This window comes from Thamnophis sirtalis, unplaced genomic scaffold (genome assembly GCF_051295495.1).
Source record: "Thamnophis sirtalis isolate CommonGarterSnake01/CBP01778 unplaced genomic scaffold, rThaSir2_p1.2 scaffold_4, whole genome shotgun sequence".
Lineage (NCBI taxonomy): Eukaryota > Metazoa > Chordata > Lepidosauria > Squamata > Natricidae > Thamnophis > Thamnophis sirtalis.
The window spans coordinates 83,754,596-83,768,572 of record NW_028261384.1 but is presented as its reverse complement, the minus strand read 5'-3'; the positions used below and the strand labels follow the sequence as shown (position 1 = coordinate 83,768,572).

General features: G+C 38.9%; 1 protein-coding gene across 11 annotated transcripts in view; it reads left to right on the top strand.

The window, feature by feature from the left end:
* The window catches only part of EPHA5 (EPH receptor A5), a 223,685-nt gene that overhangs the window by 58,255 nt on the left and 151,453 nt on the right, over positions 1 to 13,977 (top strand). For all 11 annotated transcript variants that reach the window (XM_014062024.2, XM_014062025.2, XM_087713222.1 and 8 more), the window contains exon 3: positions 5,424 to 6,087. In XM_014062024.2, coding sequence (XP_013917499.2) covers positions 5,424 to 6,087 — 664 coding nt within the window. The remainder of the gene's footprint in view (positions 1 to 5,423; positions 6,088 to 13,977) is intronic.

The following is a 13,977-nucleotide window of genomic DNA, read 5'->3' as shown; positions in this document are numbered from 1 at the left end:
TGTGCTGTAGATCTGACAAGAATCATATATAGATGAACTGCATTACTTATGGGTATAATCATGAGCTTCATCCATATCTTGTTGAATGTTTAAGGCTGCATGTGAGTATGGGAGAGAAAGTAGGTGTGATCAAAGTAAGAAGTGTGTGTTCAAAGTAAAAAGCATGTTTTTCTTAAACAGCCTCTTTTTTCAATAAATTGGTATCTCCTTTCTTCTTCTTAAAAACATATTTAATTTTAATGTAGAATACAAACTTTATTATTTGTATTACCTTATTTTTAACCATCATAAATATAAGTTGCCAAGCATCTGAATTTTGATCAGGTGATCATGGTGATACTGCATCAGTTCTATGTGTGAAAAATGGTCATAGGTCTCATTTTTCAGTGCCATTGTAACTTTGAAAGGTCACTGATTGAACTGTTTTTAGTGGAGAACTATCTGTAGTCTGCATCTGGCAAATCACTTCCTTCTGAATAATTAATTAATTAGATTGTGACTTTTGCAGCATTAGCATGTACCTTGATCTATGGAAGAAGAATATCCTTCCAAAAACATATTTAATATGCTGTCAGCTGTTTTTGCCATCTTTATAAGATTGTTTTCTTGGACCTGTGATCTCCCCAACATTTATTATGTTTCGCTTCAAGGAAGGAGACCAAAAAAGGACTTTACCAAAACGTTGGTGACAGTAATATTTGCCACTTTTGTATAGATATTTGTTCAGATAAAGATGAAGTCTGAAGGAAAGATGAAATCATAAGGAAACATCTGTAGCTCCTTTCTTTACAACTACAATTTTCTCTTATGATTGTGGGCAGACTTACATGGCCAGCTTTTAAATGTCTGTCTTTTCCCTTGATGAAAGAGATAAATTTTGTGTGTGGTAGCCATGATCCCTGCCTGAAAGCAAAAAGCAAAGGAAATGGCTGCTATTGATCTGGTTATAATGAGAGACTGAAAGAACAGAATGTATATTCTGATGCTATTCTGATGTTGTGATTGGTAAATGTAAGAAAGAGATTCTTAATAATTATAAAATGATGCTTTTTAAAAAGCTGTACAATTGTATGACAGTGAATATAAATAAGAATGTGTTCAGATTTCAAAAATAGAGTTGAGTTCTTAATGTTCAATGTGCCATGTTGGAAAGGTCTATATTTTTTCAAGCAGTGGGACCAGATTTTTTTAATTGAAAAAGTTGTTTTGTCAAATAGGTACATGTAGCGCTAAACCTTGTAAGGGCCTCTGGAGTCTGGGTTCTTCTGGCCCTCTTCGTATGGCTGCCAGTCCAACCTGCTTCCTCTCTGATGCACCTCTACTTGACAGGGTCACATGATGGGATGGTAGTCAGCCTCCTCTCAGCAGGCAGGTCACGGATGGGGTAGTATTCAGGTGGCTGGTTGGAGCTTCTTCCTCTATCTTCACTCTCTCTTGAACTGCCTGCTGGGCTCTCCTTCCACAGCCTCTGCTACTTCGTTGTTTCCTCTGCTTGCCTCCTTTCACTCAAACTCTTCTCCCCCTCAGGCTTGCCTCACAGAAGTCTCTCCTATCCTATATTCTTCTCTCCTCAGGCTTGGCCCACAGAAGCCCCTGCTATATCCTATACTCTTCTCTCCCTCAGGCTTGGCCCACAGAAGCACCTGCTATATCCTATAGACTTCTCTTTCTCAGGCTTGGCCCACAGAAGCCTCTGCTATCCTATATTCTTCTCTTCTTCAGGCTTGGCCCACAGAAGCCTCTGATATCCTATATTCTTCTCTTCCTCAGGCTTGGCCCACAGAAGCCCCTGCTATATCCTATACTCTTCTCTCCCTCAGGCTTGGCACACAGAAGCCCCTGCTATATCCTATACTCTTCTCTGCCTCAGGCCTGGCCCACAGAAGCCCCTGCTATATCCTATACTCTTCTCTGCCTCAGGCTTCGCCTACAGAAGCCCCTGCTATATCCTATACTCTTCTCTCCCTCAGGCTTGGCCTACAGAAGCCCCTGCTATCCTATACTCTTCTCTTCTTCAGGCTTGGCCCACAGAAGCCCCTGCTACATCCTATACTCTTCTCTCCCTCAGGCTTGGCCCACAGAAGCCCCTGCTATCCTATACTCTTCTCTCCTTCAGGCTTGGCCCACAGAAGCCTCTGCTATCCTATTCCCTTCTCTCCCTCAGGCTTGGCCCACAGAAGCCTCTGCTATCCTATACTCTTCTCTCCTTCAGGCTTGGCCCACCGAAGCCCCTGCTACATCCTATACTCTTCTCTCCCTCAGGCTTGGCCCACAGAAGCCCCTGCTATAGCCTATACTCTTCTCTTTCTCAGGCTTGGCCCACAGAAGCCCCTGCTATATCCTATACTCTTCTCTTCTTCAGGCTTGGTCCACAGAAGCCTCTGCTATTCTATACTCTTCTCTCCCTCACGCCTGGCCCACAGAAGCCCCTGCTATAGCCTATACTCTTCTCTTTCTCAGGCTTGGCAAACAGAAGCCCCTGCTATATCCTATACTCTTCTCTCCCTCAGGCTTGGCCCACAGAAGCCTCTGATATCCTATACTCTTCTCTTCTTCAGGCCTGGCCCACAAAAGCCCCTGCTATAGCCTATACTCTTCTCTTTCTCAGGCTTGGCCCACAGAAGCCCCTGCTATATCCTATACTTTTCTCTTCTTCAGGCTTGGCCCACAGAAGCCCCTGCTATCCTATTCCCTTCTCTACCTCAGGCTTGGCCCACAGAAGCCTCTGCTATCCTATACTCTTCTCTCCTTCAGGCTTGGCCCACAGAAGCCTCTGAAATCCTATATTCTTCTCTTTCTCAGGCTTGGCCCACAGAAGCCTCTGATATCCTATACTCTTCTCTTCTTCAGGCTTGGCCCACAGAAGCCCCTGCTATCCTATTCCCTTCTCTACCTCAGGCTTGGCCCACAGAAGCCTCTGCTATCCTATACTCTTCTCTCCTTCAGGCTTGGCCCACAGAAGCCTCTGAAATCCTATATTCTTCTCTTTCTCAGGCTTGGCCCACAGAAGCCTCTGATATCCTATACTCTTCTCTTCTTCAGGCTTGGCCCACAGAAGCCCCTGCTATCCTATTCCCTTCTCTACCTCAGGCTTGGCCCACAGAAGCCTCTGCTATCCTATACTCTTCTCTCCTTCAGGCTTGGCCCACAGAAGCCTCTGAAATCCTATATTCTTCTCTTTCTCAGGCTTGGCCCACAGAAGCCTCTGATATCCTATACTCTTCTCTTCTTCAGGCTTGGTCCACAGAAGCCTCTGCTATTCTATACTCTTCTCTCCCTCACGCCTGGCCCACAGAAGCCCCTGCTATAGCCTATACTCTTCTCTTTCTCAGGCTTGGCCCACAGAAGCCCCTGCTATATCCTATACTCTTCTCTTTCTCAGGCTTGGCCCACAGAAGCCTCTGATATCCTATACTCTTCTCTCCCTCAGGCTTGGCCCACAGAAGCCCCTGCTATATCCTATACTCTTCTCTTCTTCAGGCTTGGCCCACAGAAGCCCCTACTATCCTATACTCTTCTCTCCCTCAGGGTTGCCCCACAGAAGCCCCTGCTATATCCTATATCCGACCCTTTGGAACGATCTCCCCGTGGAGATTCGTACCCTCACCACCCTTCAGACCTTCCGCGCAGCCCTCAAGAACTGGCTATCCCGTCAGGCCTGGGGGTAAACATTTGATTCGCCCCCACCCGAATGCTGAATGAATGTTGTTTATTCTTTTAATTACGTGTTATGTTATATGTTACTGTATGTATCCCCTTCCCATATAAGTTGTTAGCCACCCTGAGTCCCCTCAGGGAAAAGGGCGGCCTATAAATAAACGTATTCCTATTCCTATTCCTATTCCCTTCTCTCCCTCAGGCTTGGCCCACAGACGCCCCTGCTATCCTATCCCCTTACCCCCCCTTTTCCACTTGATTTCACCTCCTCTTTCCCTGCTTCCTGCTCCTTTTCTTCCCTTTCCTTTTTCTCCTTTTCCCACAGCCAAGCCCCTCCTTCTTTCTCTTGCACTCCCTCTGTCTCTTCCCCTTCCTCCCCAAACCCTCCTTTTATTCACTCCTCCCCACTGCTACATACAAGTCTGAACTTCTGCAGTATCCTGACATTTTAGCCATGTATTTCATCTACAATAGTTCCCTTAGTATTGTAGACAAAATACTTTCCTTAGTATTGTAGTAGTACCAATTTTTGGTACCATAGAAATTATTTTTATTATGTTTCCCAGAGATTGTTTCTTCAGTTTGAATAGCACTAGATCAATGTTTTTCAACCTTTTTTGTGCAAAGGCACACTTTTTTCATGAAAAAAATCACGAGGCACACCACCATTAGAAAATGTTAAAAATTTTTAACTCTGTGCCTATATTGACTATATATAAAGTGTTTTTCCCACGGCACACCTTACACTATGTCACGGCACACTAGTGTGCCGCGGCACATTGGTTGAAAAACACTGTACTAGATAACCTTCAAATTGTAGTATATTTGAATATTGTTCTAAGTAACACTGCTTACTTATTCCGGAGAAAATCAGGTAGGCAAGTCCAGATCTTATTGTTTATTTCATATTTATGACCAAAGCAGTAGCCTCTCTGGTCCTGTGATAACATGAATTCCTATTCACGGTGGATGTTTGTTTTATGGGTTCCTTAATATTCACACTTTAAGAAAATCTAGACTTGCACCAAATACATTAGGAAACAGAAATAATTGATGTCATTATTAGAAAATATAGATAGGAGACAAACTATTCAATCAGTCATAAATTGAATAAGCTAGCAACCTAGTCCAGGAAAATTATTATTTTTAAAATATTAAAAAATATTTTACCTTTTTCTTTGAAGTATTTATAGTACAGAAATTCACTTAAAATGCTTACCATTAAATGGGAAACTTTGATGATCAATTTCTTTATTTGTCTTCTAACCAAATACTTCAGCTATGCCATTTTTTTTCCCTTTTAGGAATCCTTTTCTTTTCAAAGCAAACTATTTTCCTATTTTCAAAATTATTTCTAGGTGTTCTGCTTTGAAAAGATTCTATATACAGTACAATAGTTTTCAGCTTATAACCACAATTGACCCTAACATTCCTGTTGCTAAGCAAGATAGTTGTTAAGTGAGTTTTGTCCTATTTTACAATCTTGTTACTTATCACAAAAATCTAATATATCAATAATTGGAAAGCAAAGCTTAGGTGAACATTGTAAATCTGTTTTTTTTAGCTGCTATGGGCAACTTGGGAAAAATCTACTTCAATATTTAAAGGTATAGATAAGGTTTGGTACTTTTACTTTATTTTTCTTTTTTTCATTATCACTTGCCTCATTCTATAATAGCAGATGTAGAATTGTGGGCATTTGCAATCTGATTTTTAAAATTGTATTTTTTTTCCTGTTTCTTTCTCCCTTCCCCCTCTTTGTCTAGTGGGAAGAAATTGGTGAGGTGGATGAAAATTATGCACCAATCCACACATATCAAGTGTGTAGAGTGATGGAACAGACTCAGAATAATTGGCTTTTGACAAGCTGGATCTCTAACAAAGGAGCTTCTCGGATCTTCATTGAACTAAAATTTACCCTTAGAGACTGTAACAGCCTTCCAGGAGGTCTTGGAACTTGCAAAGAGACTTTTAATATGTATTACTTTGAATCCAATTATGAAGATGGGAGGAATATGAAAGAAAACCAATACATCAAGATTGATACTATTGCAGCAGATGAGAGTTTTACAGAATTAGATCTTGGAGATAGAGTCATGAAGCTAAATACAGAGGTGAGGGATGTTGGACCTCTAACCAAAAAGGGCTTTTACCTTGCTTTTCAGGACGTGGGTGCCTGCATTGCACTGGTATCTGTCCGGGTCTATTATAAAAAGTGCCCTCTGGTGATTCGAAACCTTGCCATCTTTCCTGACACCATCACTGGAGCTGATTCTTCACAGCTACTAGAAGTCTTAGGGTCATGTGTGAACAATTCAATGACTGATGAACCCCCAAGGATGCATTGCAGTGCTGAAGGGGAATGGCTGGTGCCTATTGGAAAATGCATATGTAAGGCAGGTTATGAGGAGAAGAACAGCACCTGCCAGGGTAAGGATTTTATGCCAGAAATAGTTTTATTGATCTGTCTGGAAGAAAAATATTAATCTGTGTTTCTGTGTGTGCACTCATATGTATACAAACACACATATAGAGAATGAGAACATTCTATAATAAAGGATGGCAGCCTAATTGTTTCTCATATAAATATGCTTTTTCACAGTGCTTTCTTAGATAAGGCAGAATTAGAACTCACAATCACAGTTGCTTAATGATTGGTCCCTTAATCACCAGTCAGAGTTACAATGGTTGTCAAAAGATTGAGTCAGATCCTGTGGTAAACTGCTTAATGACCACAATGACCTATGACTCATTCCTAAATTATGGTCATAAATTGAGGATTACATGTATACTAATCTGGCTTTTCTAAGAGGCACTGATAATTCTTTAATCCTCCTAAATATCCTTGATAGTAAGCATACCTTTTTCACAGATGTTAGTAAAACACATAACTCCCAACTGTGTTGGTCTCTGAAAATTAAAAATTAATTAGTAGCCTTGATAAGTGACCCCTCTAAAATCTCAAAATACGAAGAATAAAGATTTGAGGTGATATTTGGATGAGAAAGAGGCCTTTTGGACACAAAATAATAATAGTACTATAACATTCCCACATGGGCATATTTTAATTGCATTCTTATACTTATGAGCAAAACAAGCAAACATGCAGGAGTCAATTTAGCTATTTTAAATGTCAGTTTCTGTAATGTTCTGTTCCTCTCCCAATTTTTTACATTTACCATATTTTTCGGAGTATAAGATACACCTTTCCTCCCCCCCCCCAAAAGAGTAAAAATCTGGTACACTGAATACAACATTTTTGGCCTACCGAAACCTGGTCCCCTTTGCAAAAAACCAGGAGTGCAGAGGGTTTGGGAAGCCTGCAGAGTGCAAAAACTTTTTTTAGAGTTTACCTCTTCAAAATCATGGTGCGTTTTATACTCTGGTGCGTCTTATAGTTAAAAAAATATGGTATATTTTGTCACCAAAAGGCTTATTCCTCATCCAAATATATTGTATCACCTCAAATCTTTATTCTTTGTATTTTGAGATTTTAGAGAGTTCACTTATAAAGGCAACTAATTAATTTTTAATTTTTAGAGACCATCAGAGTTGGGAGGATGGAAGATGGTTGAATTTTCCCTTTGTCAGCCTTGGGAATCAATTTGATTGATCAATCAATCAGTCATTCAATCATAAACTCAATCTACTTATTAGTTTCTGATGCCATTAGTGACAATTAAGCAATTATCAAAGTTATAATACAGGATATTCTTAAATTTATTAATGTTTACTTGATAATATTGACATCTTGACAGGACTGTTAGATTCTCTAGCTTGATAGTTTTCTGGTTTTTTAATTGTTTTATGCTTCCTTGTTGAATGGTGATATAAAATGGAGCCTCCTTTGAGTTATGCTCAATTCCTGGTGACTGTATGAATGCATTTGTGTTTTATCTTGGCAACAATATTAAAATAGTTTACTACTGCTTTCTTCCAGGATATATTTTTAACTTTGTCTAGTCTATACTTCTGATAGTTCCTACCTTCTGAGCAAATACAATTGGATCTGCCTTTGCATAGCCAAATACACATAAATAAATAGAGACTGCTGAGTATTTAATTAGTATAAACTTTAAGCATGATAAAATATTATATAACTTATTATGTAGGAAGAAAATGCTGATGGGGATGAATTACCTTTCATATTTTGTCAGTGATATGTTCCTCTATCAATGTTCACCAGTACCAGAACTAATAATATAATGATTATCCTAGAATAGAAATAAAATTAAGCTATATTGATAAAATAAAATAAGATAAAGAAAATTATTACAGTAAAATTACAGAGTACAGATACAGTTACGTTTCCAGTGAATAATCTATATACTTTAAGTAATAGGACAGATTATAAAAAACGTAATACTATAATTTATAAAACACTGTAGGAATTTCTTTGTTCAAACATATATTTACTCAATTGATAATCAAATGATTTTTGCCAAGACTCATTTTTTTATGTGAAGATAATGTAGGTATTCGCAGAAAAATTCTCTAAAATTGACAAGAAACTCAAGGCTATTGGTTTCCTGTAGAATATAAACAGCACCAAATTTCAGTAACATATCTGTGCTCTTGCATATCTTTGAACTATCTAATCCATAGACAATATAATTCTGAAAACATTTTTATCATGCTACATTTTGTATTCATGGTTTTACAATTTTCTTTGAACAGTTGTCCAAAATAATAGAATTTTATTTGGTCCAAGAATAATACCATAAATCTACTTTTCTTTATTGCTCTATTAATATTATGTCTCTATCTCCAACATTTTGCATAAGATGCATTCTTTTGGATATGTGAAGAATATTGGTTTGAAATTTCCTAAAAAAAAAGTAGATGATACTTCTGGACATTTCAAAAGAAAATAGTAGTTTATACAGCAATGCTTTTTTAAAGAAGTATGTTTAACATTTTGCATTGTATTCTTTGATTTTTGTATAAACATTAAATTATTATATCATGCCATTTTCCTTCTGGCTTGCATTAAAATTTGTTTCCTCCTATTACCAGTGGTTGGATTCAACCAGTTCGCATCTATTCGGGAGAACCGGTTGTCAACTTTCTAAGCAGTTTGGAGAACCGGTTGTTGGAAGAAATATCATTTTGGTTTTTTTCACTTTATAGAGCTAATACATTGTAACAGCTAAGGTGAAGCATCCATCGACCTGAGTGATATTGAGTTGGCCACGCCCACCCAGTCACATGACTACTGAGCCCCTCTTGGTCATTAGGGCAGAGAACCTGTTGTTAAATTATTTGAATTCCATCACTGCCTATGGCTAACTTAATCTGTGATTAAGGTATTCTTAGCAAATAAGCTTAGTTAATGAACCAGGCATGTCACCAAGAACAATGGCAAAGTATAACTTAATATGATCGGTAAGATGTGCCTCAAAAATAAGCAAGCATTATTAATGTCAATTATTTGTTTATCTGATCAGTTATAGATTAGATGATTACAGGTTCAGGTTCATGCTTTCTGAATTGCTTACCTTTCTTCTAAATTATGATACTACTGGATATTGACATCATATGAATTGCCACTTAGGCTGGTATATGTAAGTTTAAATAGCAAGCAAGGTATTAGTTCAAATTCATCTTTAATTAGAGTTGATTGTGGGGAATAGACTGAGATTGGTTTACATACAATAGATTGAGATTGATTTACAATCTTACAATAGATTGTGGTTGACCTACAAGGCTACTTAAAAAGCCTCAGTCACAGATTCACTCTGAAAACATAACACAATAATAATTGAAAGTTTATATTAGTAATGCACCAACCTTAGCAATAATGCAAATCAGAAGTTGATTTATAACATTTACATGTGATAAAGAGGATATAAAATATAAGCTCTAATATTTTTACCAGGTTAGATTTTTAATTTTTTAAAATAAATGGCGTTGAAATTCTTGCTAATCCTCATGAACATATGGCAGCAATTATAATCTGTTTTGGCTAAATCTGCTAAGTGATACTGATGTGCTCAATCCATCATCTTGTTGGCAATGTATTTAGAACAGGAAGCTGGGCAAATTCTATGATTCAAGTCAGTACATGGACCAAATCTCATTATATGATTGACCTCTAATTTTTCACAGAGCAAGTCATCACATTGTGGTTGCTTAATGAAGAGAAAAAAATTATTTTACGCTTGTTTCCCATCACAAACCACTTGAATTAGTATAACTTGCAATTCTATTTTGACCACCAATGAACTGTTACTAATTTAGGGAAGTATTAGTAATTATTGATATAAATTATCTTTTTAAAATAGAAACTAAAAATATTCAGGCATGTTGACTTGCTGTGGCTAAAATCATTAGTTACTCATTGTCAGAGCTCTGTTTTTATTTGTAAAATGATGTAGATTTTCATAGAATCAGAGTGGAAGTGACCTTAAAACTCATCTAGACCAACATTTTTGATAGCCATCCAACCTCTTTTTATGCACTTCCTAAAAATGTCTGAATTATTGCCTTATTGCCTTCTTTGATAAAGTGGCTAAATTAGGAGATCAGGGAAGTGCTGTGTTCTGTATATACTGTGTTTGCCCGAAAATATGATCTACTCAGAACTAAGTTTTAGCTTGATTTTTACACATGTGCCCAATATATGTCTACTCCCAAAATAAGCCCTAATTAAGACTCCACCCAGGATGCACAGGTAAAAATTTTAAGCTAGGGATGGGATGGGGTGTGTGGAGCTGCCTTACTACTTACCTTCCAACAGTTGTAGCCAGGCCTCGCACACCTCTGCCCATTTCTTCTGAAGCTGGCAAGGCTTTCCTAAAAGCCTCTGTAGCTGATATCAGAGTTCTGGATCAATCCAGAGCTCTGTTATCAGCTGCAGAAGTCTTCAGGAAAGCCTTGCAAGCCTTGCTGGACGAAGAAGTTCCTGAAGGCCTCTGATAGCGAAAAAGAGGCCAGGGATGATGCACGCAAGTGAGGTGAGTCAGTGGATGACACCCCTCCCCCTGAAAATAAGACCTGGTGCCCTTTTTGGTGGCAAAAAATATAAGATAATTTCCGGGAAACACAGTCGTATACTTGGATTTCAGTAAGGCTTTTGACAGAGTAGAACACAACTTTCTTGGTAAGATACAAGAAAGTTTGATAGACAGAACTATCACCAAATGGATGCATAAATGGTTGAACAACCACACTGAGAATGTAGTCTTCAATAGAAATATATCTATATAGAGGAAAACCATGCAGTGGCATATCAAGATTCTGTATTGGGGCCAGTGCTCTTCAACATCTTTAGAAAAGATCTAGATGAGGGGATAAAGGGGGAAGCTCATCAAATGTGCAGACAACACCAACACTTTGAATGAAAACTCAAAATTCAGAAGGATCTGGACAGACGTGAGTATTTGACCCTATCCAACAAGATATAGTTCAGTGGTGAGAGAAGTAAGGACTTTCATGTAGACTGGAAAAACCAAATGTACAGGCTTTTACAATAGATAGTACCTGGCTCAACTAGTAATTGTTGAGTAGTAGTTGCATGATGGATTCAGGTGCCCTGATAGACCATCATTTATATATGAGCCAGTAATATGCAACTGCCAAAAAAGCCAATGCACACTGACAGAGAGATAACCTTGGTGACATCAACAGAGAGATAATCTCAAGATCATAAGAAATGATTGAACTAATGACTTTATATTCAACTAGTGAGGCTATACTTGGAATACTGCACCCAATTCTGGTCACCATAATACAAACAGATTTTGAGACTCTAGAAAGAATGCAGAGAAAATCAACAAATATGTGTCTGGAGGCTAAATTTTACAGTGAAAAGCTAAGGGAATTACGTTTAGCCTAAAGAAGAGAACAATTATGCTATTCTATATTCTCTATTCTCTACAGGAAGTCCTCGACTTAACAACCAAAATTAACCCCAAAATTTCTCTTGTTAAGTGATACATTGAGTTTTGCCTCATTTTATGATTTTTTTTGCCAAAGTTGTTAAGTGAATCGCTACATTTGTTCAATTAGTAACATGATTGTTATGTTGTTTTTTTATGTTGGAGTTAGCCCTCTGGAATAGCCCACCACTAGAAATTTGTCTATTTTTTAAATACCTTTATTGATTTTTAAAAATGGGAAATAAAAAAGATAAGCAGGGAAGAAAAATAACAATCTAGAAATAAAGAAAATAGAAGTGCAAAAGGCATCCTTGGCAACAACCGCCCCCCACCCAAAGATTATGACTGCTGCAGTTCCCTCCCCACCTATATCTCCCACCCATCCTGCTGGTTCCCCACAGACCTTAGCCTACTCCCAAGCTGGCCACTCAGCCACACAAGAGAGCCAAAGCCGGTCAGAAGTTACTGGTACATAGAGGGCAAATACAAGCCTACTTACAAGGCTACTTCCCATCCAGCCACCCCAGGTTGCTCACAGGTCACAGCCAGCTCTGAATTTACCTAGCCATGCAAAGAAGCCTAAAACTTGTCAGTAGAAGCAACCAGCACAGGGAGGCAGTTTCAGGATTACAAGGGACTTGCAGGATTCAACTTACTCCTTGGCTAGCTCCAGGACCCAACATATCTTTTTGGGGTTTTTTGCAGAGGAATCCAGCCAACATGAAGCAATGTGAGATTCAGCTTTCCATGAGATGCTGCTGACCTTATGGCAACTTCATGTTGCCTCTGTTTGTGGTGTTTGTGGGACCTGATAGCCAAATCAGGCCTTAGATTCTATCTTGGCACGCTCCCTAAAATAAGCAACCAAGTCAGAAGATCATTTAAAGGCAATTAGAGTGCTGATAATCAGAGAATCTCTCTATTTAACTGCCTCTGTGTGTCTATTGTTTCTGCTCACTGGCTTTAGGCTCTCTTGTGTAGCTGAGTGGTCGGCTTGGGAGTAGGTCAAGGCCTGGGGTCCAAATGGTCAGAGAGCAGAGTACTGGGTGCCTCTGGGGTGAGGGGTGCCTTATGAGGGGGCAGGCAGGACTTGGCCTGTGCTAGGCCTCTAACCCTGAGGGATCTCATGCTTCACTTAAAGACCTGCATATTTGTTTAACAATTGCATTAGGGAGAGCAGGCTGGGAGGAAATAGCTAAATAATATAATAAAAGAGCAGAGTTGGAAGGGGCCTTGGAGGTCTTCTAGTCCAACCCCCTGCCTAGACAGGAAATCCTATACCATTCCAGACAAATGACTATCCAACATCTTCTTAAAGACCTCCAGTATTTGGGGCATTCACAACTTCTGGAGGCAAGCTGTTCCACTGATTAATTGTTCTAAGTGCCAAGAAATTTCTCCTCAGTTCTAAGTTGCTTCTCTTCTTGATTAGTTTCCAACAATTGCTTCTTGTTCTACCTTCAGATGCCTTGGAGAATAGTTTGACTCCCTCTTCTTTGTGGCAACCCCTGAGATTATGGAACACTGCTATCATGTCTCCCCTAGTCCTTCTTTTCATTAAACTAGATATTCCCAGTTCCTGCAACCATTTTTCATATGTTTTAGTCTCTAGTCCCCTAATCGTCTTTGTTGCTTTTCTCTGCACTCTTTCTAGAGTTATCACATTTTTTCTACATCGTGGCAACCAAAACTGAATGCAGTATTCCAAGTATGGCCTTACCAAGGCATTATAAAGTGGTATTAACACTTCACGTGATCTCGATTCTATCCCTCTCTTTATGTAGTCTAGAACTGTGTTGGCTTTTTTGACAGCTGCTGCACACTGCTGACTCATTTTTAAATGGTTGTCCACTAGAACTTCAAGATCCCTCTACTTGGTTGTCCACTACTATTGAGCAAGGTACCACCTATACTGTACCTGTGCATTTTGTTTTTCTTGCCTAAATGTAGAACCTTACTCGTTTCACCATTGAATTTCATTTTATTAGATAGTGTCCAATGTTCAAGTTTGTCAAAATCTTTCTGTATCTTAAGCCTGTCTTCTGCCAGCTTGGTGTCATCTGCAAATTTGATGAGTTCCCCATTTATTCCCTCATCCAAATCATTGATGAAGATGTTGAAGAGTACTGGGCCTAACACTGACCCGTGGGGTACTCCACTGCATACTTCCCTCCATGAAGATGCAGTTCCATTGAGGACTACGTGTTGAGTGTGGTTGGTCAGCCAGTTACGAATCTATCTGGTGGGGATGCTGTCCAACCCACATTCTTCTACTTTATCTAGTAGTAAATTATGGTCTACCTTATCAAATGCCTTACTGAAGTCAAAGTAAACTATATCGACGGCATTCCTCTGGTCCACTAATTTTGTCACTTTGTCAAATAATGCAATAAGATTAGTCTGCCATGATCTGTTTTTTACAAACCCATATTGGCTTTTG